This window comes from Mixophyes fleayi, chromosome 7, assembly GCF_038048845.1.
Source record: "Mixophyes fleayi isolate aMixFle1 chromosome 7, aMixFle1.hap1, whole genome shotgun sequence".
Classification (NCBI taxonomy): Eukaryota; Metazoa; Chordata; class Amphibia; order Anura; family Limnodynastidae; genus Mixophyes; species Mixophyes fleayi.
Window position 1 is genome coordinate 70169780 of NC_134408.1, and position 26239 is coordinate 70196018.

Consider the following 26239-nt stretch of genomic DNA (forward strand, 5'->3'; position numbering starts at 1 on the left):
TAAGTAATCCACTAGAAGGTACCAGCCCTGCTATCTTCACAATTGGTGGCAGTATATAGTGAAATCACTCTGGCTGTTTTCTGCAAAACTTGGGGAGGCTTAGAGGACTAAGCGTGATATAAAATTGCACGTAAAACCAGCCAAGTACAGTGCACTGTGCTACAGAAAGTCACAAACGGCAAATGTAATGGTGGATCAAAGCCTGTAAAGCAGTGCTCTAGGAGCAGTGGGGAGATGCGAAAAATCACCTATTATCACACAGAAACAAGTGAACACCACCTGGCGAATCCCTCAGTGGACAATACGGAGGATGAGGTCGAAGCACCAGTAAGACAAGAGAGACCCGCACAAAGTTGGCGGGAGGTGTCACCACTGAGTGCAAGCTCAGATGCAGTATTGGTGTTGCGTGCCCATATTGACGCTCTGGGAGAGACATGGTAAGAGTTTGAGAGGCCATACATACTGGAATAGAAATTGCAGATACAAGTTAGATTTTCTGATCCAGCCCATGCCTCTATGTTGGGCTACAAGGATATACCCCAGTTTCATGAGGCTGATGAAATCGGATATTGATGGACACTCGCGGATGTTGGAAATACTGATGGCCACACATTACATCCCAAAAAAAGACTGGTCCAGGTACCTGGTACCCAATCTGACTAGAGAGGTGCTAGATACCTTCTGAGCCCTCAGCCCGGTGGTCGAGGAAGTGCAAAAGGTGTTGGCTCGATATGAGGTGAAACCAGAGGTACACCGGCAGTAGTTCCGCATGTTGACCCAAAAGGGAAATGTAAGCCATGCAGAGTTCGCAAAATGATCTTTGGCAGACATGCAAATGGTGGTTAGTAGGGAAGAGGATCAACTCAATGGAGGCGCTAGTGGATTTGATGTTGCTAGAACAATTTCAAAACCGGATGATCCCAGAGATCTGAGAATGTGTAGTGGATTGCAAGCCAGAAACTGCAAAAAAAGCAGCTTAATTAGCTCATGAACTTGTCGCTAATCATCACCGATTGAGGAGATCAGTCCCAGACCAACCTGAAAACCAGAAGAATACCCTAGGACCTGAGGTACAGCCCTCTGTAAATGCCAGATAGGAGTTCCAACCAAGTCCCCAACACCTTCAGCTCTGGTGCGTACACGAGAACTAGAGCCAGAACAACCCAGAAGGTGTTTCCACAGCGGCTGCATAGACCATCTACAGTGGGAATTCAAAAATGGGAGATGCAGCATTCCGGGAGCCTGTCCTAGACACGCAACTGTTGCTTCGTGCAGCAAGCAACCGTGAATTCAAATTGAGGACCACTACTGCCCTAATGTGCTCTATATATTTAGAGACTTATTTGGAGTTAGATGCACATCTTTATTTTTTTGCGCAAAATACACATTTCCATACTCCATTTCTTATGAACCACATTTATTAACTTATTTATTTTACCCTACGCCACTGAAGTATTTCTCTTGTGAAAAAATTAAATCCGATGAAACAATGAAAGTTATATTTATATTCGCATCGGTTTAAAATTTTTAATAAGTATGCAGGATTGTGGTCCCTATAGATCTCTGACTGATAGATATGAGCAGGGCCAGACTGGCCATCTGGCACTTCTGGCAAATGCCAGGGGTGTCGAGAATTGCGGGGATCATTAGTGTGAGAGAGCCAGTGGGGTAGGGGCTGCTGGGAGAGGGGGTGAGAGACCCCGGGGGGAAGGGGTGCTGGGAGAGGGGGTGCTGGGAGAGGGGTGAGAGAGGCAGGGGCGGTAGGGGCTGCTGGGAGAGGGGGTGAGAGAGCTGGGGGGAAGGCGGTGCTGAGAGAGGGGTGAGAGACCAGGGGGGAAGGGGTGCTGGGAGAGTGGGTGAGAGAGCTATAGGGGAAGGGAGAGGGGTGAGAGAGCCAGGGGGAAGGGGGTGCTGGGAGAGTGGGTGAGAGAGCCAAAGGGGAAGGGGGTGCTGGGAGAGGGGGTGAGAGACCCAAAGGGGAAGAGTGTGCTGGGAGAGGGGGTGAGAGAGCCAAATGGGAAGGGGGTTCTGGGAGAGGGGTGAAAGCCAGGGGGTAGGGGCTGCTGGGAGAGGGGGTGAAAGACCCAGGGGAAAACGGGGTGCTGGGAGAGCGGGTGAGAAAGCCGCAGGGGGTGCTGGGAGAGAGCCAGGGGGAAGGGGGTGCTGGAAGAGGGTGAGAGAGCCAGGGGGTAGGGAGTGCTGGGAGAGGGGGTGACAGAGCCAGGGGGTAGAGGGTGCTGGCAGAGAGGGTGAGAGAGCCAGGGGGTGGAGGGTGCAGGAAGAGGGGTGAGAGAGCCAATGGGTAGAGGGTGCAAGAAGACGTGTGAGTGCCAGGGGTGTAGACAGTGCAGGAAGACATGTGAGAGCGCCAGGGGAGAAGGTGGTGCAGGAAGACGTGTGAGAGCCAGGGGAGAAGGTGGTGCAGGGGGTTAAGTGAGAGGGACAAAGGAAAAGATGGTGCAGGGGCATAGGTAAAAGAAAGTATAAAGGGAGAAACATCTTAAGAATGGAAATGTCAGGGATGCAGCCATCATAAAACACAAGTAGTAATGAAGAATGGGAAAGCACAGAGGGGACAAGTGTTAAAAAAAAACAAAAAAAAAAACAAGCCTTCATACTCCATTCACTTATATTTTCCATAACCCCACTTCTAAATTTCCACTTCGACCACTGCCCTCTGTTCCTGCTCTCGACTGCCTGTGTGAGTTGACAGCTGCGGATCCCTCCTCGCCCAGCGCGCCCAGTAGGAGAACAGTACACAGAATTCCATAATCAGGTAAGTTCATATTTTCTCGTGTGCAATGTGTTTTTAACCATGACCTGGGAACCAATGACGTTTAAAACACTATGTATTGCTTATTATTGCGCTGTAATGTTTCTTGCATATCTATCTGTACAGAGATTTTTAATTAAGAGGAAAAAACATTGCTTGTCATAAATTTTATCTGTGATTGTTTCAATATATCTATTTTTGTTTGCATTGTAAATGGTGTATTAAGCTGCTCCTGGGACTCACACTCTCAGTATCTGATATGCTGTACCAATTTTTATTTGTGAATGAGTTTTTGTCTGGGCACTACTAATGATTTGGGGGCACTACTATGGCATAATGTTATTTAAGGGACACTATTGTTGCATAATATAACCTTGGGGCACTACAGTGTGGCATAATATGAACTTCTGCCAAAGGCAAGTCTTTCATTGTTGAATATGATGGGAGCCCAAAGAAGTTGCTGTATTGTGGCCCAAAATTACTCGTCGGCCCTGCCTGTGAGTCAAGGGGGTAGACGTCTCCATGTAAATAATCTAAATGTTTCCCATCTGTTTTCCATCAAACTGATGGATCACAACCAATTATCTCTCACCCACCTCCAATACCCCCCTTAATTTATATACTGTGTTATTTAAAATGAATAGAAAAGACGCAAATCCAGTTACTAAAAAAAGTTAGTAAAAAAAATATTTTTCTCTGACATTTTGCTGTAGATGGAAATACTTTTAAAGCGGCCGTGTGGGTTTAAATGATCATTCAATAGTTATGTTTTTTTTAGATATATGTTAGAGTTTTATTTCATGTGGAATGATTCATGAAAATTCTGCCATTTCTATTTAATTGAGGGAAAAGGGTACCTGTTAACTATATGTGTGTAAGTACTCTGTTGTTGCTATTTTGTGGGAGATTTGAAAAAAGCAAACCATTGGTTTCCTACAGTGGCGCCTGTATAATTGGTGGTATTGCTGTAGTATGGGGTGGCGTGGTGTTGGCAATGCTGTAGTGTGTTTGGGGCTTAGTATTGTTAATAAGTAGGAAAGGGTATTGCTGTAATGTAGGGGTTGATGCTGGTTGCTGTAATGTGGGGGGTGATGCCGGTTGCTGCAATGTGGGGGGTGATGCCGGATGCTGTAATGTGGGGGGTGATGCCGGATGCTGTAATGTGGGGGGTGATGCCGGTTGCTGTAATGTGGGGGGTGATGCCGGTTGCTGCAATGTGGGAGGTGATGCTGGATTCTGTAATGTGGGAGGTGATTGCAGATGCTGTAATTTGGGGGGTCATGCTGGACGCTGTAATGTGAGGGGTGATGCCAGTTGCTGTAATGTGGGGGTGATTGATGTAGTATGAGTGTGTGTGGGGGGTTATTTATTGCTGTAATTTGGGCACTAATAATGTATTGTCATGGTATTTATTGATGTAATTGGGGTGCTAACAATGCAATGTTGAGGGTCATTAGGAGAAATAATTCTCCCCCACACACACACACACTCATACTACATCATGTTGTACTGCACCAGCAACGCACACTGCGCCAGCATCAGTGTGCAACAATATAGTGCATAGAGCCCACAACACGTGGGCCTGTGTGCTTTAAATGCCAGGGCTGATTTTTAGTCCCAGTCCGGCCCTGGATATGAGGGATCTGTATAAGGATATATACAAACATGATCTGTACTGGGATATATACAAAGATGATATGTGCTGAGATATATACAATCATGGATTACAGCTTGGACAATTATTTTTGAATTAATCAGCTGTTTGTCTAAAATGTGCTTGCCTGGATAAGATACTGGGGGTTGTTTCTCCAGGATAAGCTCAAATATTTCTATAGAAGGTACAAGGAAATTGGGGAATGGAACAAAAAACAAGACCGCTGCAGTATTTAAAAACCCAGTATTAATAAAAAAAAAAAAAAGAATCTGTTGTATTCCCCTTTAAAACAAATTTCATTGAAAAGACTATTAGCTCTATTACCAGCAGCTTTAATTCTTAGTAGCAACGCACACTGGTCACTCTGGGACATTGCCTTTCTAGGGGTGGACTGAGTTGGTGAGTTTCCAGTCTTGTAATGTAAGAAAGAATTGTGGTAAGTGCAGTGATTCCTTGGCGAATTATGTGGTGGTTACTTGTGTTAAAATACTGGAGAAACTCACATTGGAAAAGCCCCAGGTCTATCCCACATCCCTTCAGTTCAGTGCATTTAGGCATGAAACTCTACTGTGAGGTGGAACTTACCAATCTATGACCACTTCATCATTATACAATGGAGGCAGGTAATATGTCAGATGAACCAAAAGTCATGAGAATGTGGGAATGTAGAGAACAAATTAATTAGATAACAGCGACATTACATTAATACATATTAATGAATCACTGGTAACATTACATAATGAAGGTATAATAATTTAGTTTAAAACATACCTCACATGCTGAGAACCATATATGTTAAAGGTTCTCTAAAAACTTGATGTCATGACAGCAATAGTGGTCCACAGGTCTTCACCAAGTGTGATCCCTGGAAATCTCATGCTGCAACATTTCCATACCACATTCACTACACTTTTCAGCTTCCAATTAGATTGTAAGCTCTCTCATTAGTTCTCACTACCCTTTGTTTTCATGTCTTCATTTTTATTGTCTTCCTTCTTAATTAACAGGCAGGCAAGTGACTGTGTGCCAACTGTACTAATTGTGGTGAGACTGTCCCTCTTCATTCTGTTGAGCTTTAGGAGAGTAGCCACATGTACCTAGAAGTGGTCAGTAAGTGTTGCCAATGTGGTTGAACGAGAAATGTTTGCAGGATAAAGTGATGGCTAAACCTCTTGCAAGCTGGTTATTTCCACATCTGGTTTTAGTCCGGTGGCCAGACTCCTGTTCATTTGACTCCGTCCACTAACAATTTGGCCACACCTATTACATGAGGCAACTATCAGAATATTTTCTAGGGCTGATTTACATTCCTAATTCCTAAGGGAGTATGTGGGATATAATCCATATAACAGCATATAGCACTTCTATCTCACAGCACTGGGGTCATGATTTTTGATTCCCGATCATGGCCTTATCTGTGTGGAGTTTGTATGTTCTCCGCATGTTTGCATAGGTTTCCTCCGGGTACTCCGGTTTCCTTCCACAATCCAAAAACCTACTAGTAGGTTAAATAGCTGCTATCAAATTGACCCTAGTCTGTCTGTTTGTGTGTTAGGGAATTTAGACTGAAAGCTCTATTGGGGCAGGGACTGATGTGAAAGACTTCTCTGTACAGCGCTGCAGAATTAGTGGCGCTATATAAATAAATGATGATGATGATGATGATATTCCTTCCCAGCACATAGCATTAGGGGAACCATCTGCAGTCAGGTGAGATGCATCCAGACAGCGTCTCCTTTCTGCCCTTCACCTGTAACAGTGCACCTCAAAGCCTAAGGATCAATCTGTTGCACCAGCTACTGCATCCAGTCAGGTCCCCCCCAGCTCAGAGCAGTGATCCAAGTATGTTGCAGAGAGTATGCAGTCTGGGGGAGTCTGTAGTGAGTAGTCTGTTGTCACTGCCAAGCAGTTCAAAGGAACAGACTCAGCCACCATACTGACATTAGCACAGCATCTATGGACAAAACTGCATGTTTTCCACTTGGCATATAATTGAGTGTGGGGAGCAGAAATCACTGAAAGGGACTGCACACAACATGAGAGATCTACCGACAGCTTCTCTCTGGTGAGTACATCAGTTATTTTCCTGCACTGCACACAGATAAAATCATTAATCTACCTGTTTGTTATTCCTCGTGTCTCTGACATTGGTGGGCTGCTGACAAAACAGTTCCCATATCAAGAACAAATGTGTAGCCTCTCTACTGGTTAGGGTTTCTCTAGTGGCAATCATTCTGCCATTGATCTCTCCCCTTCACCGTGGCTGCTACACTAGAGCAAGGGCTTCTCACACTTAGCAGTTTGTCTCCTCAAGTGCCTCTCTTTCCCTCAGGTATCGCTTGCAGTCTCCTCTTACCTGCTTGAGTAGCACTATATTGCTGAAGGTGCAGGTGACCTTGAATCAGCCTATATATGATGTGTGTATTAAGGTTGACTCTAATATATCGTATTGTGCCATGTTAATTTTGTCAGTGGGGGGCATGGTGTTTCAGGGGCTACATTTTAAAAAGTAGTATAGTTATTAGCTGAAATTTGACATGCCAATGGAGAACCATATATGGGTGCTGCAAGCCAAATCTCAGAAACAAAAAAAAAAAGACAAATTAGTAAGAATCTAAAGATGAAAATCTTCCTTTTTTTACGACTTCCTGTTTTGGAGGAGTAACACTGGTCATTTGGCTGGGCCTGATTAATGGGGAGGGGGGTTGTTTATTCCATTGCCCATCCATTCCGTGAGTGATTAGTGACGACAGAGTTACATATAGACAGTGCTTCACTGGTACTAACAGATATATACAGCACTCACTACTTTCAGAACATACTGCTGCACCCCACCACTACCTGCCAGAGCATACATAATTACTGCACCCTGCCACTGCCTTCCAGAACATACATACATACTGTGCCCCAATACTGCCTGCGAGAATATACATACATATTACACCCCACCACTGTCTGCCAGAGCATACATACTGCACCACACCACTGCCTGCCAGAACATACATTATGTTGCAAGATTAGGTTAATGGTGCCAACTTCTGGGGTTAAACTGCTGCACCTCCTATGCAACAGCCCAGTAGCAGCACACCAGTCCAGTGCTTCAGTACAAGTAGCCACAAGTAGTTTTATTTAGCAGTTCAAAAATAAACAAAAAATAAACATAAATCCTGGCAGTGCCAGGTAGTGAGAGGCTGAGAGAACAACCTCATAACATCTTAACAACACCTTACAGGTGCAACTCTTGGTTACCAGCAAAGTGTCTGGTAGGTTGGAAGCTCTGGAATGGGCCTAATGAATAAAGCACTCCCTTCTCTCTCAATTCATATCCCCTAGGACCCTTCACCAGCTCTTTCTGTAGCCGAAACAATCTTTGGGAAACTTTTTCTCAAACAAAAGCAAACTCCCTGGGTTTTGTAAACACATAAGACAGGGACCTAGGACATACATATATGCCATCAACAATTTCCCCAGTGCTTCTATCACAATACATACTGCACCCCACCACTGTCTGTCAGAACATATATAAATAATGCAAACCACCACTGCCTGCCAGATCATACAAACTTGCTGCACCCCACCACTGTCTGTCAGAACCAGGGCTGCCAAGAGGAATTCAGGGCCCTGGTACAACAAATTCATGGGGGCCCCCCTTATAGTCGAGCATGCAAAAATATTTGCGCCGCTTTTTTTTTTTTTGGCGCAAAATTTTTCGGGGCTGTGGTCATGTAATTGGGGGCATTGCAAATGTGCCATTGGGGCGTAGCTAACATCAAAATCACTAGGCTCTCAATTCGCTGGAGCGTCACATATGTCATAGCACTCCTGACTTTCAGGACATCTAGCACCACAGTGTAGTATAGAAACAATGCAGTGTGTACACAGAGAGTTCAGTCTTGGCCTGCACCTTACATTGGGCACAACATTCATCAAAAATTGGTATTGTCCCTACTAGAATCACAACATTTCACACACTGTGCTGCTCTCTCCTACCTGTTCTTCTCACTTTCTCCACCTGTGACTTTCTCCACCTGTGGCTGCTGGTTTCTTTAGTTGCGGCTTGTCCAGATCCTGGAATGTTGAAGGACCTATTTGGAAAAAAAATATGGCTACATTTAGAAAATTACAGCCAGCCCCGGCGTTAAATCAATAGCACCCACGATTAATAATTAGGCCTTCCTCCAGCCGAAACATTAAAATAATAGTATTTACATTTAATAAATAAACCTATTCCCTTCCTGCAAACAGCAATACCTTTTTCCCGCAATCATCACTGCCATTAAATAACTCATAGTCACATTTAATAAATATACCTCATTCTCCCTAAACTTACCCCCATATTCAATAGCCCCCAAACCACCCCATCTTAAATTAATAGTCCCCACTATTAAATTGCCTCACCATCACCCTACAAACAAAATAGCGCCCATTAATTAGCCACCACCTACCTCACACACACTACATTGCAACAAGCCCCCTGTGCCATCACACACACAATACTGTGCCCCTTCATCACAACTACACTGTGCCCCCTTATGCTCACACTGCGCCCTCCATGCTGCTTTCCCCCCTTCTTTTTCACTCTGTGCCTCTCCCCTTTTTTTTTTTTTAATTAGTGCTTCTCTCCCCTTTTTTTTAATTAGTGCTTCTCTCCCCTTTTTTTAAATTAGTGCTTCTCTTCCCTTTTTTTTCTTTTTAAATAGTGCTTCTCTCCCCCTTTTTTTTTTAATTAGTGCTTCTCTCCCCTTTTTTTTTTTTTTAATTAGTGCTTCTCTCCCCCTTTTTTTTTAATTAGTGCTTCTCTCCCCTTTTTTTTAATTAGTGCTTCTCTCCCCTTTTTTTTTTTAATTAGTGCTTCTCTCCCCCTTTTTTTTTTAATTAGTGCTTCTCTCCCCTTTTTTTTTTTTAATTAGTGCTTCTCTCCCCTTTTTTTAAATTAGTGCTTCTCTCCCCTTTTTTTTAATTAGCGCTTCTCTCCCCTTTTTTTTTTAATTAGTGCTTCTCTCCCCTTTTTTTTAATTAGTGCTTCTCTCCCCTTTTTTTTTAATTAGTGCTTTTCTCCCCTTTTTTTTAATTAGTGCTTCTCTCCCCTTTTTTTTAATTAGTGCTTCTCTCCCCTTTTTTTTAATTAGTGCTTCTCTCCCCTTTTTTTTTAATTAGTGCTTCTCTCCCTTTTGAATTAGTGCTTCTCTCCCTTTTTTTTTTACTCTCAGCCTCTCTCCCCTGTATTTTTACTCCCTCTTCTTTATAGCACTGTCCCTTTCTGTTTCCCTCCCCTTGCCTGTCCGTTTCTTTACTTACCTTTTGTTAGCTTCTTGCTTTTCTTTTCTTCTCTTCTCTTCTTTCTTCTGTCTCATCTTCTTTCTTCTGGTCTTGTCTGGCTGCGGCGCTCCTCACTGACTGACGGGCGTGACTTGATGACGTCACGCCCGGCAGTCAGTGTGACTGGAGAAGAGAGGAAGGAGGGACGTGGCGCCGATCACGTGAGTATGATTCTTCTTTTTTTTTTTTTTTTTTGTTCCAGCTCCCCCCACCAACGACGGACCCACCAAAAAATCGATTAAAAAAACAAAACAAAAAAAACCCACCAAATAGAATTTTTTTTAAAAAATAAATAAATTAAAAATTAGCACGCGAGGGCCCGACCCGGGCCCCCTGGCAAGATCGGGCCCGGGAAAAATGTACCCGCCTCCCCCCCCTTTCAGCGGCCCTGGTCAGAACATATATACTGCACCTTACTACAGCCAAAACATACAGTATATACTACACCCACCACTGCCAGGACATACATACTGCACCCCTTTACTGTTAGGACATACATACTGTACCTCACTACTGTCAGATCATACATACTGCACCTCACTACTGTCAGAACATATATACAGTACTACACCAACCACTGCCAGGGCATATATACTACACCCACCACTGCCAGGGCATATATACTACACCCACCACTGCCAGGACATACATACTGTACCACACTACTGCCAGAACATATATACAGTACTACACCCACCACTGCCAGGGCACATATACTACACCCACCACTGCCAGGGCATACATACTGCACCTCACTACTGCTAGGATATACATACTGCACCTCACTACTGCTAGAACATATATAATACACCCACCACTGCAAGGGCACATATACTACACCCACCACTGCTAGGACATACATACTACACTCACCACTGCCAGGACATACATACTGCACCTCAATATTGCCAGGACATACATACTGCACCCACCACTGCCAGGACATACATACTTACTAATACTTGTTATGCGCTAGGCAGACAAACAGGTACATTGTGCAAATCTAAATATGCCAAGAAACTGCATATTTTCAGTTAGTAAATTACCTTTAGTTTGTTTAATTCTCTTCGTAATCATTATATCATGCAGAATGTGACATATCTAATAATAATAGCAAACAAAAGTTTGTACTTATTTACCATTTATGATTAAAATTCCAAGAGAGACACTAACACATGTTTTTTTAGAAAGTGTTCTGAATTACAGTTTCAAAACATTTGCTATACTTACACTGTATTTTATAATCTGGAGGTAACATTCGGATATGAGATAATGGAATTCGCCCTGTATCTCCATCATCAAACTCCACTGTTACTAGATCTGTATCTTTTTCCTGGTCTGCGTTTCCTAATAAATCAAAAATTAACAACTACTATAACATTTGTATACTATAAAGTGATGCCTAATCCTAATTCTAGAAATTTCATTTTTTATTTAAAGATAGACAGAAGTGTGAATATGATATACATTACATAAATTAAGAAGAGCAAAAAAGTTTACACAATTCATTCACCTCGGACAATGGTGCCTGGGTAGAGGCAACGATACTGCTGACTCCAGTAAGCTGCAATTCGTGTTCCTTCCAGTAGAAAGCGGACAGAAGGTGGTTTCACATCTATAATCTGTTCATAAAATACAAAAAGCTATTTAATTTTAGTGATCATCATCTATTTATTTATATAGCGCCACTAATTACGCAGCGCTGTACAGAGAACTTATTCACAACAGTCCCTGCCCCATCAGAGCTCACAATCTAAATCCCTAACAAACACAGACTGAGAGAGACTAAGGGCAATTTAATAGCAACCAATTAAAAAATCACTATGATTTTGGAGTGTGGGAGGAAACCCGGAGCACTCGGAAGAAACCCACGCAAACATGGGGATGACATACAAACTCCACACAGATAAGGCTATGGTCGGGAATCGAACTCATGACCCCAGTGCTGTGAGGCACTGCTAACCACTAAGCCACCATGCTGCCCACATACAGATGTAACAACCTTAAATTAGTGGAGCCCTACATATAACTAAGTGTGCTTAGGAGATGAATATATAGGATCTGAGTCATTAAGAAAAGTAAGGCAACAAAAAGGAGTAAATGTTCGTCAGGACAAATCATGTTACAATGCAAGGGGTGCAAATGAGTTTATTATTTTGCACATAAATTAAATACTGGCTGTTTTTTCATCTACCACACAAATACTTGATAGCTTAATGTTTACACTGAAATTTAAACTTGATCTAGGACATGTCCTATCGCAATTATAAATCTGTCCCCACATTTTAAAATCACCTCCTCATCCAATGCAACTTGGTTTTGCCCAGGAGCAAAGTTACTAATTTTTTATGCTTTGCTCTCCTTAATGACTCAGGCCCATAGTGCTTGTAGCTATCTGACTGAAAAGGACTTGGACATGGGTGGTCTGCAAAGAAAAGGAGGTATCCTCTACAACAACAGCAAAATGTATGATCATAAAACAATTCTTCCACTAATTCACCTTACTGAATGTAACATATAAGAGAAGTATAATGAACAATTAAAGGAATAAGAACAGTAAGTCATACCTTCCAACTGTTCTGATTTGACAGAACAGTCTCGATTTGTGGGCCTTGAAAGGGGCGGAGTTTACATGAAAGTGTTTGTTTTGGGGAGAATCGGGTGGAATTTGGGTGGATCATTGGGGCACATTTTGTCCCAATTTTGCATGTCTAAATATTGGGAGGTATAAATAAGTGTAAATCTCTGCTTGGTTGAACTCATAATACCAGCATATGCAGAAAAGTTGTTTTTTTCTTTGCAAAGGTAAACTAAATTTCAAAATGTCATAATAAAACTTTATATCAAATACATCTACTTTAATTAAGGTAAATAAATGTAGCTTAAATGTTAAGTAAGCATTCACGTTCATACTAATTAATACCCTGGGCTTTACAGTCTAATAAGGTTGGAATGGAGTAGCAGAGGGGGCACTTTCAAAAAGTGTGGTAAGTGGCCCAGTCACCTAGTTAAGCAGCTGGAATTCACATTACCCAGAAGAACATAGGAAACAAATGTAAATAATGTTCTTTTATATTTTTTCTCATACAAAGGCATATTTATTAAGCTTTACACCATGCGGAAACAGCTTTTTACAAATGGTTTATGCATTTTCAAGTACCATGTTTATTTATCAAAAGCCTAATGCAGAAGATATCATAGGTATCTCCTGCTTTAGGCTAAGTTTTGCATTAAATCACAGTCCCCATAATTCTCAATGGGGGCTGAGATCTAGTACAATTTATCAAACTCCAAAAAGTGTAGATTTTTGGAGCTTGACCTCAATGACCATTCTTCCCTATGGGGAGAGCATTGCAGGACAGCATTCGTTGTGCTCTTACCTCCATTAACTAACAAATAATGTGCGATCAGGGGCGGGCTGGACCGGGGGGGCAGGGGGGCAAATGGCACCCGGGCCGGACAGAAGAACAGTATTTTGGGCCGCCTGGTGGTCCAGTTGTAATGCGATAGAGACAGCCTCTGCAGTTTGTGCAGGGGCTGTCACATCGCAGAGTACTCACTGCAGCCGGATCATTCATTCACAGAATATTGTACTACAGCTTGTAGTACAATATTCTGTTACTGAATGATGCCCCCGCAGTGAGTACTACGCAATGTGACAGCCCCTGCACAGACTGCAGAGGCAGTCTCCATCGCATCTGATTAGCAGCTTACATCAGGTCATGTGACCACAGTGTGTAGCTAAAGGTGCTGGGGCAGAGGGAGACATGTGTAGCTAAAGGTGCTGGGGCAGAGGAGGACATGTAGCTAAAGGTGCTGCGACAGATGGATACATGTGTAGCTAAAGGTGCTGGGGCAGAGGGGGACATGTGTAGCTAAAGGTGCTGGTGCAGAGGGGGACATGTGTAGCTAAAGGTGCTGGGGCAGAGGGGGCATGTGTAGCTAAAGGTGCTGGGGCAGAGGGAGACATGTGTAGCTAAAGGTGCTGGGGCAGAGGGGGACATGTGTAGCTAAAGGTGCTGGTGAAGAGGGGGACATGTGTAGCTAAAGGTGCTGGGGCAGAGGGGGCATGTGTAGCTAAAGGTGCTGGGGCAGAGGGAGACATGTGTAGCTAAAGGTGCTGGGGCAGAGGAGGACATGTAGCTAAAGGTGCTGGGACAGAGGGATACATGTGTAGCTAAAGGTGCTGGGGCAGAGGGGGACATGTGTAGCTAAAGGTGCTGGTGCAGAGGGGCACATGTGTAACTAAAGGTGCTGGGGCAGAGGGGGCATGTGTAGCTAAAGGTGCTGGGGCAGAGGGGGGAATGTGTAGCTAAAGGTGCTGGGGCAGAGGGGGGCATGTGTAGCTAAAGGTGCTGGGGCAGAGGGGGACATGTGTAACTAAAGGTGCTGGGGCAGAGGGATACATGTGTAGCTAAAGGTGCTGGGGCAGAGGGGGGCATGTATAGCTAAAGGTGCTGGGGCAGAGCGGGCATGTGTAGCTAAAAGTGCTGGGACAGAGAAATACATGTGTAGCTAAAGGTGCTGGGGCAGAGGGGGGCATGTGTAGCTAAAGGTGCTGGGGCAGAGGGGGACATGTGTAGCTAAAGGTGCTGGGCAGAGGGGGGCATGTGTAGCTAAAGGTGCTGGGGCAGAGGGGGGCATGTGTAGCTAAAGGTGCTGGGGCAGAGGCGAGCATGTGTAGCTAAAGGTGCTGGGGCAGAGGGGGGCATGTGTAGCTAAAGGTGCTGGGACAGAGGGATACATGTGTAGCTAAAGGTGCTGGGGCAGAGGGGGACATGTGTGGCTGAAGCTGCAGGGTATAGGTATACATGTGTAGCTAAACGTGCTGGGACAGAGGGATACATGTGTAGCTAAAGGTGCTGGGAGAGAGGGATACATGTGTAGCTAAAGGTGCTGGGGCAGAGGGGGACATGTGTAGCTAAAGGTGCTGGGACAGAGGGATACATGTGTAGCTAAAGGTGCTGGGGCAGAGGGGGAGATGTGTAGCTAAAGGTGCTGGGGCAGAGGGAGACATGTGTAGCTAAAGGTGCTGGGGCAGAGGGAGACATGTGTAGCTAAAGGTGCTGGGAAAGAGGGATACATGTGTAGCTAAAGGTGCTGGGGCAGAGGGGGACATGTGTAGCTAAAGGTGCTGGGGCAGAGAAGGACATGTGTAGCTAAAGGTGCTGGGGCAGATGGGGACATGTGTAGCTAAAGGTGCTGGGGCAGAGGGGGGCATGAGTAGCTAAAGGTGCTGGGGCAGAGGGGGGCATGTGTAGCTAAAGGTGCTGGGGCAGAGGCGGGCATGTTTAGCTAAAGGTGCTGGGGCAGAGGGGGGCATGTGTAGCTAAAGGTGCTGGGACAGAGGGATACATGTGTAGCTAAAGGTGCTGGGGCAGAGGGGGACATGTGTGGCTGAAGCTGCAGGGTATAGGGATACATGTGTAGCTAAAGGTGCTGGGACAGTGGGATACATGTGTAGCTAAAGGTGGTGGGACAGAGGGATACATGTGTAGCTAAAGGTGCTAGGACAGAGGGATACATGTGTAGCTAAAGGTGTTGGGACAGAGGGATACATGTGTAGCTAAAGGTGCTGTGACAGAGGGATACATGTGTAGCTAAAGGTGCTGAGAGAGAGGGATATATGTGTAGCTAAAGGTGCTGGGGCAGAGGGGGTGATGTGTAGCTAAAGGTGCTGGGGAAGAGGAAGACATGTGTAGCTAAAGGTGCTGGGCAGAGGGAGACATGTGTAGCTAAAGGTGCTGGGGCAGAGGGGGACATGTGTAGCTAAAGGTGCTGGGACAGAGGGATACATGTGTAGCTAAAGGTGCTGGGGCAGAGGGGGACATGTAGCTAAAGGTGCTGGGAAAGAGGGATACATGTGTAGCTAAAGGTGCTGGGGCAGAGGGGGACATGTGTAGCTAAAGGTGCTGGGGCAGAGGGGGACATGTGTAGCTAAAGGTGCTGGGGCAGAGGGGGGCATGTGTAGCTAAAGGTGATGGGGCAGAGGGGGGCATGTGTAGCTAAAGGTGCTGGGGCAAAGGGGGGCATGTGTAGCTAAAGGTGCTGGGGCAGAGGGATACATGTGTAGCTAAAGGTGCTGGGGCAGAGGGGGACATGTGTGGCTGAAGCTGCAGGGTATAGGAATACATGTGTAGCTAAAGGTGCTGGGACAGAGTGATACATGTGTAGCTAAAGGTGCTGGGGCAGAGGGACACATGTGTAGCTAAAGGTGCTGGGGCAGAGGGATACATGTGTAGCTAAAGGTGCTGGGGCAGAGGGGGGCATGTATAGCTAAAGGTGCTGGGGCAGAGCGGGCATGTGTAGCTAAAAGTGCTGGGACAGAGAAATACATGTGTAGCTAAAAGTGCTGGGGCAGAGGGGGACATGTGTAGCTAAAGGTGCTGGGGCAGAGGGGGACCTGTGTAGCTAAAGGTGCTGGGGCAGAGGGGGGCATGTGTAGGTAAAGGTGCTGGGGCAGAGGGGGGCATGTGTAGCTAAAGGTGCTGGGGCAGAGGCGAGCATGTGTAGCTAAAGGTGCTGGGGCAGAGGGGGGCATGTGTAGCTAAAGGTGCTGGGACAGATGGATACATGTGTAGCTAAAGGTGCTGGGGCAGAGGGGGACATGTGTGGCTGAAGCTGCAGGGTATAGGTATACATGTGTAGCTAAAGGTGCTGGGACAGAGGGATACATGTGTAGCTAAAGGTGCTGGGACAGAGGGATACATGTGTAGCTAAAGGTGCTGGGACAGAGGGATACATGTGTAGCTAAAGGTGCTGGGACAGAGGGATATATGTGTAGCTAAAGGTGCTGGGGCAGAGGGGGACATGTGTAGCTAAAGGTGCTGGGACAGAGGGATACATGTGTAGCTAAAGGTGCTGGGGCAGAGGGGGACATGTGTAGCTAAAGCTGCTGGGGCAGAGGGGGAGATGTGTAGCTAAAGGTGCTGGGGCAGAGGGAGACATGTGTAGCTAAAGGTGCTGGGGCAGAGGGAGACATGTGTAGCTAAAGGTGCTGGGAAAGAGGGATACATGTGTAGCTAAAGGTGCTGGGGCAGAGGGGGACATGTGTAGCTAAAGGTGCTGGGGCAGAGGGGGACATGTGTAGCTAAAGGTGCTGGGGCAGATGGGGACATGTGTAGCTAAAGGTGCTGGGGCAGAGGGGGGCATGTGTAGCTAAAGGTGCTGGGGCAGAGGGGGGCATGTGTAGCTAAAGGTGCTGGGGCAGAGGCGGGCATGTTTAACTAAAGGTGCTGGGGCAGAGGGGGGCATGTGTAGCTAAAGGTGCTGGGACAGAGGGATACATGTGTAGCTAAAGGTGCTGGGGCAGAGGGGGACATGTGTGGCTGAAGCTGCAGGGTATAGGGATACATGTGTAGCTAAAGGTGCTGGGACAGTGGGATACATGTGTAGCTAAAGGTGGTGGGACAGAGGGATACATGTGTAGCTAAAGGTGCTGGGACAGAGGGATACATGTGTAGCTAAAGGTGCTGGGACAGAGGGATACATGTGTAGCTAAAGGTGCTGTGACAGAGGGATACATGTGTAGCTAAAGGTGCTGGGACAGAGGGATATATGTGTAGCTAAAGGTGCTGGGGCAGAGGGGGAGATGTGTAGCTAAAGGTGCTGGGGAAGAGGAAGACATGTGTAGCTAAAGGTGCTGGGCAGAGGGAGACATGTGTAGCTAAAGGTGCTGGGGCAGAAGGGGACATGTGTAGCTAAAGGTGCTGGGACAGAGGGATACATGTGTAGCTAAAGGTGCTGGGGCAGAGGGGGACATGTGTAGCTAAAGGTGCTGGGGCAGAGGGGGACATGTGTAGCTAAAGGTGCTGGGGCAGAGGGGGGCATGTGTAGCTAAAGGTGCTGGGGCAGAGGGGGGCATGTGTAGCTAAAGGTGCTGGGGCAAAGGGGGGCATGTGTAGCTAAAGGTGCTGGGGCAGAGGGGGGCATGTGTAGCTAAAGGTGCTGGGGCAGAGGGGGGCATGTGTAGCTAAAGGTGCTGGGGCAAAGGGGGGCATGTGTAGCTAAAGGTGCTGGGGCAGAGGGATACATGTGTAGCTAAAGGTGCTGGGGCAGAGGGGGACATGTGTGGCTGAAGCTGCAGGGTATAGGAATACATGTGTAGCTAAAGGTGCTGGGACCGAGTGATACATGTGTAGCTAAAGGTGCTGAGGCAGAGGGGGACATGTGTAGCTGAAGGTGCTGGGGCAGAGGAGGGCATGTTTAGCTAAAGGTGCTGGGGCAGAGGGGGGCATGTGTAGCTAAAGGTGCTGGGACAGAGGGATACATGTGTAGCTAAAGGTGCTGGGGCAGAGGGGGTTATGTGTGGCTGAAGCTGCAGGGTATAGGAATACATGTGTAGCTAAAGGTGCTGGGACAGAGGGATACATGTGTAGCTAAAGGTGCTGGGACAGAGGGATACATGTGTAGCTAAAGGTGCTGGGACAGAGGGATACATGTGTAGCTAATGGTGCTGGGGCAGAGGGGGACATGTGTAGCTAAAGGTGCTGGGCAGAGGGGGACATGTGTAGCTAAAGGTGCTGGGACAGAGGGATACATGTGCAGCTAAAGGTGCTGGGGCAGAGGGGGACATGTGTAGCTAAAGGTGCTGGGGCAGAGGGGGACATGTGTAGCTAAAGGTGCTGGGGCAGAGGGGGGCATGTGTAACTAAAGGTGCTGGGACAGAGGGATACATGTGTAGCTAAAGGTGCTGGGACAGAGGGATACATGTGTAGCTAAAGGTGCTGGGACGGAGGGATACATGTGCAGCTAAAGGTGCTGGGACGGAGAGATACACGTGTAACTAAAGGTGCTGGGGCAGAGGGGGACATGTGCAGCTAAAGGTGCTGAGGCAGAGGGGGACATGTGTAGGTAAAGGTGCTGGGGCAGAGGGGGACATGTGTAGCTAAAGGTGCTGGGGCAGAGTGATACATGTGTAGCTAAAGGTGCTAGGACAGAGGTATACATGTGTAGCTAAAGGTGCTGGGACAGAGGGATACACGTGTACCTAAAGGTGCTGGGACAGAGGGATACATGTGTAGCTAAAGGTGCTGGGACAGAGGGATACATGTGTAGCTAAAGGTGCTGGGACAGAGGGATACATGTGTAGCTAAAGGTGCTGGGACAGAGGGATACATGTGTAGCTAAAGGTGCTGGGGCAGAGGGGGACATGTGTAGCTAAAGGTGCTGGGCAGAGGGGGACATGTGTAGCTAAAGGTGCTGGGACAGAGGGATACATGTGCAGCTAAAGTTGCTGGGGCAGAGGGGGACATGTGTAGCTTAAGGTGCTGGGGCAGAGGGGGACATGTGTAGCTAAAGGTGCTGGGGCAGAGGGGGGCATGTGTAGCTAAAGGTGCTGGGACAGAGGGATACATGTGTAGCTAAAGGTGCTGGGACAGAGGGATACATGTGTAGCTAAAGGTGCTGGGACGGAGGGATACATGTGCAGCTAAAGGTGCTGGGACGGAGGGATACACGTGTAACTAAAGGTGCTGGGGCAGAGGGGAACATGTGCAGCTAAAGGTGCTGGGGCAGAGGGGGACATGTGTAGGTAAAGGTGCTGGGGCAGAGGGGGGCATGTGTAGCTAAAGGTGCTGGGGCAGAGTGATACATGTGTAGCTAAAGGTGCTGGGACAGAGGGATATATGTGTAGCTAAAGGTGCTGGGGCAGAGGGGGAGATGTGTAGCTAAAGGTGCTGGGGAAGAGGAAGACATGTGTAGCTAAAGGTGCTGGGCAGAGGGAGACATGTGTAGCTAAAGGTGCTGGGGCAGAGGGGGACATGTGTAGCTAAAGGTGCTGGGACAGAGGGATACATGTGTAGCTAAAGGTGCTGGGGCAGAGGGGGACATGTGTAGCTAAAGGTGCTGGGGCAGAGGGGGACATGTGTAGCTAAAGGTGCTGGGGCAGAGGGGGGCATGTGTAGCTAAAGGTGCTGGGGCAGAGGGGGGCATGTGTAGCTAAAGGTGCTGGGGCAAAGGGGGGCATGTGTAGCTAAAGGTGCTGGGGCAGAGGGGGGCATGTGTAGCTAAAGGTGCTGGGGCAGAGGGGGGCATGTGTAGCTAAAGGTGCTGGGGCAAAGGGGGGCATGTGTAGCTAAAGGTGCTGGGGCAGAGGGATACATGTGTAGCTAAAGGTGCTGGGGCAGAGGGGGACATGTGTGGCTGAAGCTGCAGGGTATAGGAATACATGTGTAGCTAAAGGTGCTGGGACAGAGTGATACATGTGTAGCTAAAGGTGCTGGGGCAGAGGGGGACATGTGTAGCTGAAGGTGCTGGGGCAGAGGAGGGCATGTTTAGCTATAAGTTCTGGGGCAGAGGGGGGCATGTGTAGCTAAAGGTGCTGGGACAGAGGGATACATGTGTAGCTAAAGGTGCTGGGGCAGAGGGGGTTATGTGTGGCTGAAGCTGCAAGGTATAGGAATACATGTGTAGCTAAAGGTGCTGGGACAGAGGGATACATGTGTAGCTAAAGGTGCTGGGACAGAGGGATACATGTGTAGCTAAAGGTGCTGGGACAGAGGGATACATGTGTAGCTAAAGGTGCTGGGGCAGAGGGGGACATGTGTAGCTAAAGGTGCTGGGCAGAGGGGGACATGTGTAGCTAAAGGTGCTGGGACAGAGGGATACATGTGCAGCTAAAGGTGCTGGGGCAGAGGGGGACATGTGTAGCTAAAGGTGCTGGGGCAGAGGGGGACATGTGTAGCTAAAGGTGCTGGGGCAGAGGGGGGCATGTGTAGCTAAAGGTGCTGGGACAGAGGGATACATGTGTAGCTAAAGGTGCTGGGACAGAGGGATACATGTGTAGCTAAAGGTGCTGGGACGGAGGGATACATGTGCAGCTAAAGGTGCTGGGACGGAGGGATACACGTGTAACTAAAGGTGCTGGGGCAGAGGGGGACATGTGCAGCTAAAGGTGCTGAGGCAGAGGGGGACATGTGTAGGTAAAGGTGCTGGGGCAGAGGGGGACATGTGTAGCTAAAGGTGCTGGGGCAGAGTGATACATGTGTAGCTAAAGGTGCTAGGACAGAGGGATACATGTGTAGCTAAAGGTGCTGGGACAGAGGGATACATGTGTAGCTAAAGGTGCTGGGACAGAGGGATACATGTGTAGCTAAAGGTGCTGGGACAGAGGGATACATGTGTAGCTAAAGGTGCTGGGACTGAGGGATAAATGTGTAGCTAAAGGTGCTGGGACAGAGGGATACATGTGTAGCTTAAGGTGCTGGGGCAGAGGGGGACATGTGTAGCTAAAGGTGCTGGGGCAGAGGGGGACATGTGTAGCTAAAGGTGCTGGGACAGAAGGGGGCATGTGTGGTTGAAGCTGCAGGGTATAGGTGTACATGTGTAGCTAAAGGTGCTGGGACAGAGGGGGACATGTGTAGCTAAAGGTGCTGAGGTATGTCCCACTTCACCGTGTACTGCTCGTGAAGGCAGAACTGTGTGCACCTAACAGTAGTGCACACAGATTGCCTGTGTATTTTTTCTCTAAAATAATAACCATGCTACATCATAGGGGGTTACCCTGTCCAAAGTGCCCAGGCCCCCCAGAGCCTTAATCCAGCTCTGGGCCTGGGCATATATATATATATATATATATATATATATATATATATATATATATATATATGGATTAAGCATCACAAATAGCCTCTTTTTATATAGATAAATATATATTGTACCAAAAACCACCCTTTAATGATGGGCCGCTACTTATGGGCCAGTGCTGTGTGCTTGCTCCCCGGGCTAAAGTCTGCCAGCCCTCCCCTGTGTGCGATCATGGCTTTTTAATAAATGACCATGTTGTGTCATCCCTTTTCAATGTTCTTTTATATCGCTTTTATTTATCTATTTTTGTAATAATTTATTAGCAGTCCAAAATGTATTTGTTAAAGTTTGAGGAGAGATTTGTGATAGTTAAAGAATTTAGCACCTAGGGAAAAATCATGTTACAATGCAAGGGGTGCAAATTAGTATTCTGTTTTGCACAGAAGTTAAATACTGACTGTTTTTTCATGTAGCACACAAATATTAACTTTAAATTTCAGTGTACAAGTAAGCTATCAAATATTTGTGTGCTACATGGAAAAAAGACAGTATTTAACTTATGTGCAAAACAGAATACTAATTTGCACCCCTTGCAATGTAACATGGTTTTGTCCAGGAGACTGAAATAAGAAGTTTCTCAAGTTAAGATCCTTAATGAATCAGGCCCCTAGTTATTAACATTTAATGCAGCAAGGTTTTTTTTTTGTGCTTTGCGCTATTTAGTCAACTTGTTATCACAACCAATTAGGCCCCCATGCTTCTGTATGTTATTTATTATTTATTAAGCAGTGTGGCAATAATTTAAGTACTCCGCTGCTTGGTTATCGCTGGCGTTGCTATAAATTTTAGTTAAATAAAAAATAATTTTCCTTTCAGTCCTATTACACTATACAGCCACTGGTAGTGTGTGTCCCATAGACAAATCACTTCTACCAGCATGCTGTGCATACTGCTATAGGATAGCACTAGATACGCCCATGGGTGCAGCTAGACATGCCCCTTTGGATGAGCAGGTGGTGCATGTGTAGCTTGCATAACCTCCCTGAAATGATTCTTCAAATGTAGGCATGTATGAATTAATATGAATTTAGATATTTTTTACAAATGCATTCAATCTGTAAGTCTTGTCGGGGTAGTCAGTATATCGATGCTGACTACCACGACATCAGGATTTCAAAGGGCTGCTTCCCGACCTTCACCAATGACGACTCCTCTTCACACCGACTTCAACCAATGACGATAAAGTAAGAAGGCGGCTGCACTTGATGACGTCAGTGATGATGGCAACGCGATTATCGCTGTTGTTAAGGAGGTAATGTAAGTATGCACCCATGTACAATGTAGAAGGCTTTGCAAACTACATTGTATATGGGTGCATACTTACATTACCCCTTAACAACAGCAATAATCGCGTCGGCACGGTCAATGACGTCATCAAGTGCAGCCGCCTTCTTACTTCAGCATCATTGGCTGAAGTTGGTGTGAAGAAGAGTCGTTATCGGTGAATATCAGGAAGCAGCCCTTCAGAGACCTCAGGTAAGTCTTGTCGGAGTTCTCGCAATCGATATGCCGTATCCCACCCTATAAAACAGGGTTGATATGTGGTTAAAGACAAACGCATGTAGAAATAACAGCATCTCATTTACAAAGCACTCCATAGAGATGAGTGTAAGTTTTCAATTGTGTTGACCTGTGTCAGATACACTCGAATGGGTTGAGTGTTGCATTGCAGCACAATGCAAGTTATATGCACATATAAGCGCAATTATATATACTGTGTCATTTGGTACAGTGATTTTAATTTTTAAATCATGTCCCGTATAAAAGCAAGCACAGGAAATAAGAAGTTTTTTTCACCTCTATTAGATAACTGTAACAGTTGAAATGTAAAGCTGGGTACACACTACAAAAATTTCAACCAACATTTTATGCCAAGCGATTTTACATGCGATCGATGGTCCGATCACTCGGTCCATGGACTGCATACACACTAGCCTTATTTAGGACGATAAAGGGAAGAGCGGACGTCCCTTTAGCGACTTTTTACAGCCATGTTGTCGTGAGCAATGATTTTAATTTCGTACACACTGCAGCGACATTTGCGGGAAATCTAACGAGATACCAAAGACATTAGCATAATGGGGCAGAGCTTTCGCTGTAGTTAACACCCAAAGCTGCATAAAAAGAGAAGGCAACACTGTCTCTTCATTCATTCATATAAAATCGAAGTTTAGTAACATAGATAAAATTTAGAAAAACATTAAACTGCTAAAGTGCAATGCAATGAATATTCCCTAGTAGTAAAATCCCTTCGTATGTAATGGAATGACCATTCTCGGCATGCATCATCGCTGATTGGTCCACAGCAGAAACGAACGCCCATGTCTGAGTGTATAAAATGAAAGAGGAACCTGTTTGGCGCCGAGGAGCGTGAGAAGATGGTGAGTGAGAAAGTGTCAGTGGGGGTTGCGGGTGAGGAGAAGGTGTCAGTTGGGGTTGCAGCTATGGAGATGGAGACAGAGTCAGAGATGGTGCAGGAACAGGCCCGGCGCTCCCATTAGGCAAGGTTAGGCACTTGCCTAGGGCGCCGGGCTCTGGAGGGCGCCTGGAGGGCGCCACAGAATTCTAAAATACTTTAAAACTGTGCGGCGACCGCTGACCATACCTGTCACGGCCGCCGCACAGCATTCAGATGCACTGGGAGGGGGGGAAGAGGCTATATTGTCACCACCGCCGCCTCTCTGCTCCGTCTCCTCCCCTCCACTTACTAGTGTCAGTGAGTGGAGGGGAGGAGACGGAGCAGAGAGGCGGCGGTGGTGAGACAAGGTAAGGAGAGGAGGGAGGAAGCGGCGATTTTTGCGGGGGGAGGGGGGGCATCGATTTTTGCGGGGGGGAGGGGGGGTGCCGCTTTTTTAAAAATGCCTAGGGCGCCGTGGACCCTAGCACCGGCCCTGTGCAGTAAGGGCCAAAAAATGTTGGAAAAGTTAAGGTGGAGGATGGAGATACTCAAGAAGAGCAAAGAGCAAATCCAATGAGCCCAAGAGAGGTGGAGATGATGGTAAAAGTACTGGACCAGGACGACTACGACATTAAAAAAGGTCAGCAGCACATGTAGTGTACCTGTCAGAAGGACTTTATTTCATTCTAGTGTCACATAAAGCAATGTAAAGGCCTAATTTGTAACCTAATTTTTTTATGTCAGAACGAAGAATTAACGGTGAGAAGGTCTGTTTAGATACCACCGATACCACTAATGTTACACCTGTTATCAAGCAAGAAAAAATTGAAAAAGAAATATATATTAAAGAAGTTCTACACAAAGGTATTTCAGTGAACATGTATAGACAGCTAAATGCTTTGGCCACGTACCTGTACCGTTATAATAACCAAAATGGCGTCTGTTTTCCAGAATGTATGGAGGTTAAGCCCGCTATTATTGCGATTTTGCCACAGGGACCAAAATATAAACTGATCTCGAGCAGTGTGCAAGGTGAGAAAATGAGAGTATTTATGTCGTAGAATGTAAATTACAGATATAGAAGTTAAATGGTAAACATTTTTTTATTTCCTTGTATTGTAGATAAAGAAATCAAAGGGAATAGAAACCCAAGCGACATCAAAACCTGTTCTGCCACAAACCAGTAGCATCTTTAAAAATACTAAATACTAAAAATAATACTCAGCAGTACTCTGCGCTCTGATTGGTATGGGCGCGCTCACTTCTCATGCGGATCTTTCAGACAGCTGTGTGTGTAAAAAATTTTGTACCCTTTTCCTGCAATAAAAATGTTGCATGAACACTGTGTGGTTTATTCTGGGTACTTCACAATTATAAGTTAATAAAGGTTAATATAACTTTAATCGGTTATAAAGGTTAAAGTTTATAAAGAGTAAATATGAATACATTGCCAACATAGACGCAAAGGGTAATAACACACGTGCTTTATACGAGTGTAATGGTCTGCAGCCAGACAGGTGCAATACACATCGATACAAAACACAAGTCAGTGATGTGCGGATTCCGCACCACGTGGGACTGGGACAGACATCAAAAAATTTACATACACACGCCCCCCAGGTCGAGGAAGTATCGGAGGATTGTCGTGGATCGAACGGAAGTTTATACACACTGCACAACGGAAACGAGATTGGAACGAAAATATTAAACGGTATGACCAACCAAATGAGGCGACAATCGTCCATTTGGGCAGACTTTCGACCATCGTGTCACTACACACACTGACCCGACTTTTGAACGAGCCGTTGTATGTCGGCCGATTATTGGACGAAAACCGTGTAGTGTATACCCAGCTTAAGTATCTGGACGCTGATGAGATGAGTTGACCTTCCACAGCACTTAGCATGTGCATTGACTCTCCTGAGACTTCAGCATGTTTAAACAAGTCCTCAGCTCCCTCTGTTCTAACTGCATTATGCCAAAGTATACTAATTTTGTAATCTTGTAATTTTATTTTTCAAATGACACATATTCAAGAGCGTAGAAGTGTATACATGCGGGATCACCATTATAGACAGATTTCAATGATTAAACAATACTGTCTAATATAACAGGCTGCTATCTTTAAAAAAAAGTAAATGCATACATATCATAGGCAGCACCAATATATGTTTCAGGTGGATTACACCTTATAATATATCATGAAAAAAAAAAATTTGAATTTAGCGACAAATACCAAATTTAATATTTTATCATGATTTTGCATTTTAAAATGTACTTGGATAAATAATTTTGATACAAATGTAAAAAAAATACTGATAACATTTTTTTATTTGAAAATATTACACCTTCCTGGTTATTCCCACTGATCACTCACTCCTCCTTCAAGGACCATTCTGTCTGCCTCTTCTACACAGCCCATCTCTGTCTCCCTACATCTCCAATATCATTTATATCCACACTCCCTCCTGTTCCCTCTGCTTTGCGCATGATTGATGCCTCTCTCCCA

At 45.9% G+C, this 26239-nt stretch overlaps 1 protein-coding gene across 5 annotated transcripts in view; it reads right to left on the reverse strand.

Annotated features, from left to right (window-relative positions):
• The window catches only part of TNRC18 (trinucleotide repeat containing 18), a 655441-nt gene that overhangs the window by 124518 nt on the left and 504684 nt on the right, over positions 1-26239 (reverse strand). For all 5 annotated transcript variants that reach the window (XM_075179957.1, XM_075179958.1, XM_075179955.1 and 2 more), the window contains 2 exons: positions 11260-11368; positions 10977-11093 (listed from right to left, as the gene is read on the reverse strand). In XM_075179957.1, the coding sequence (XP_075036058.1) occupies positions 10977-11093; positions 11260-11368 (226 nt within the window). The remainder of the gene's footprint in view (positions 1-10976; positions 11094-11259; positions 11369-26239) is intronic.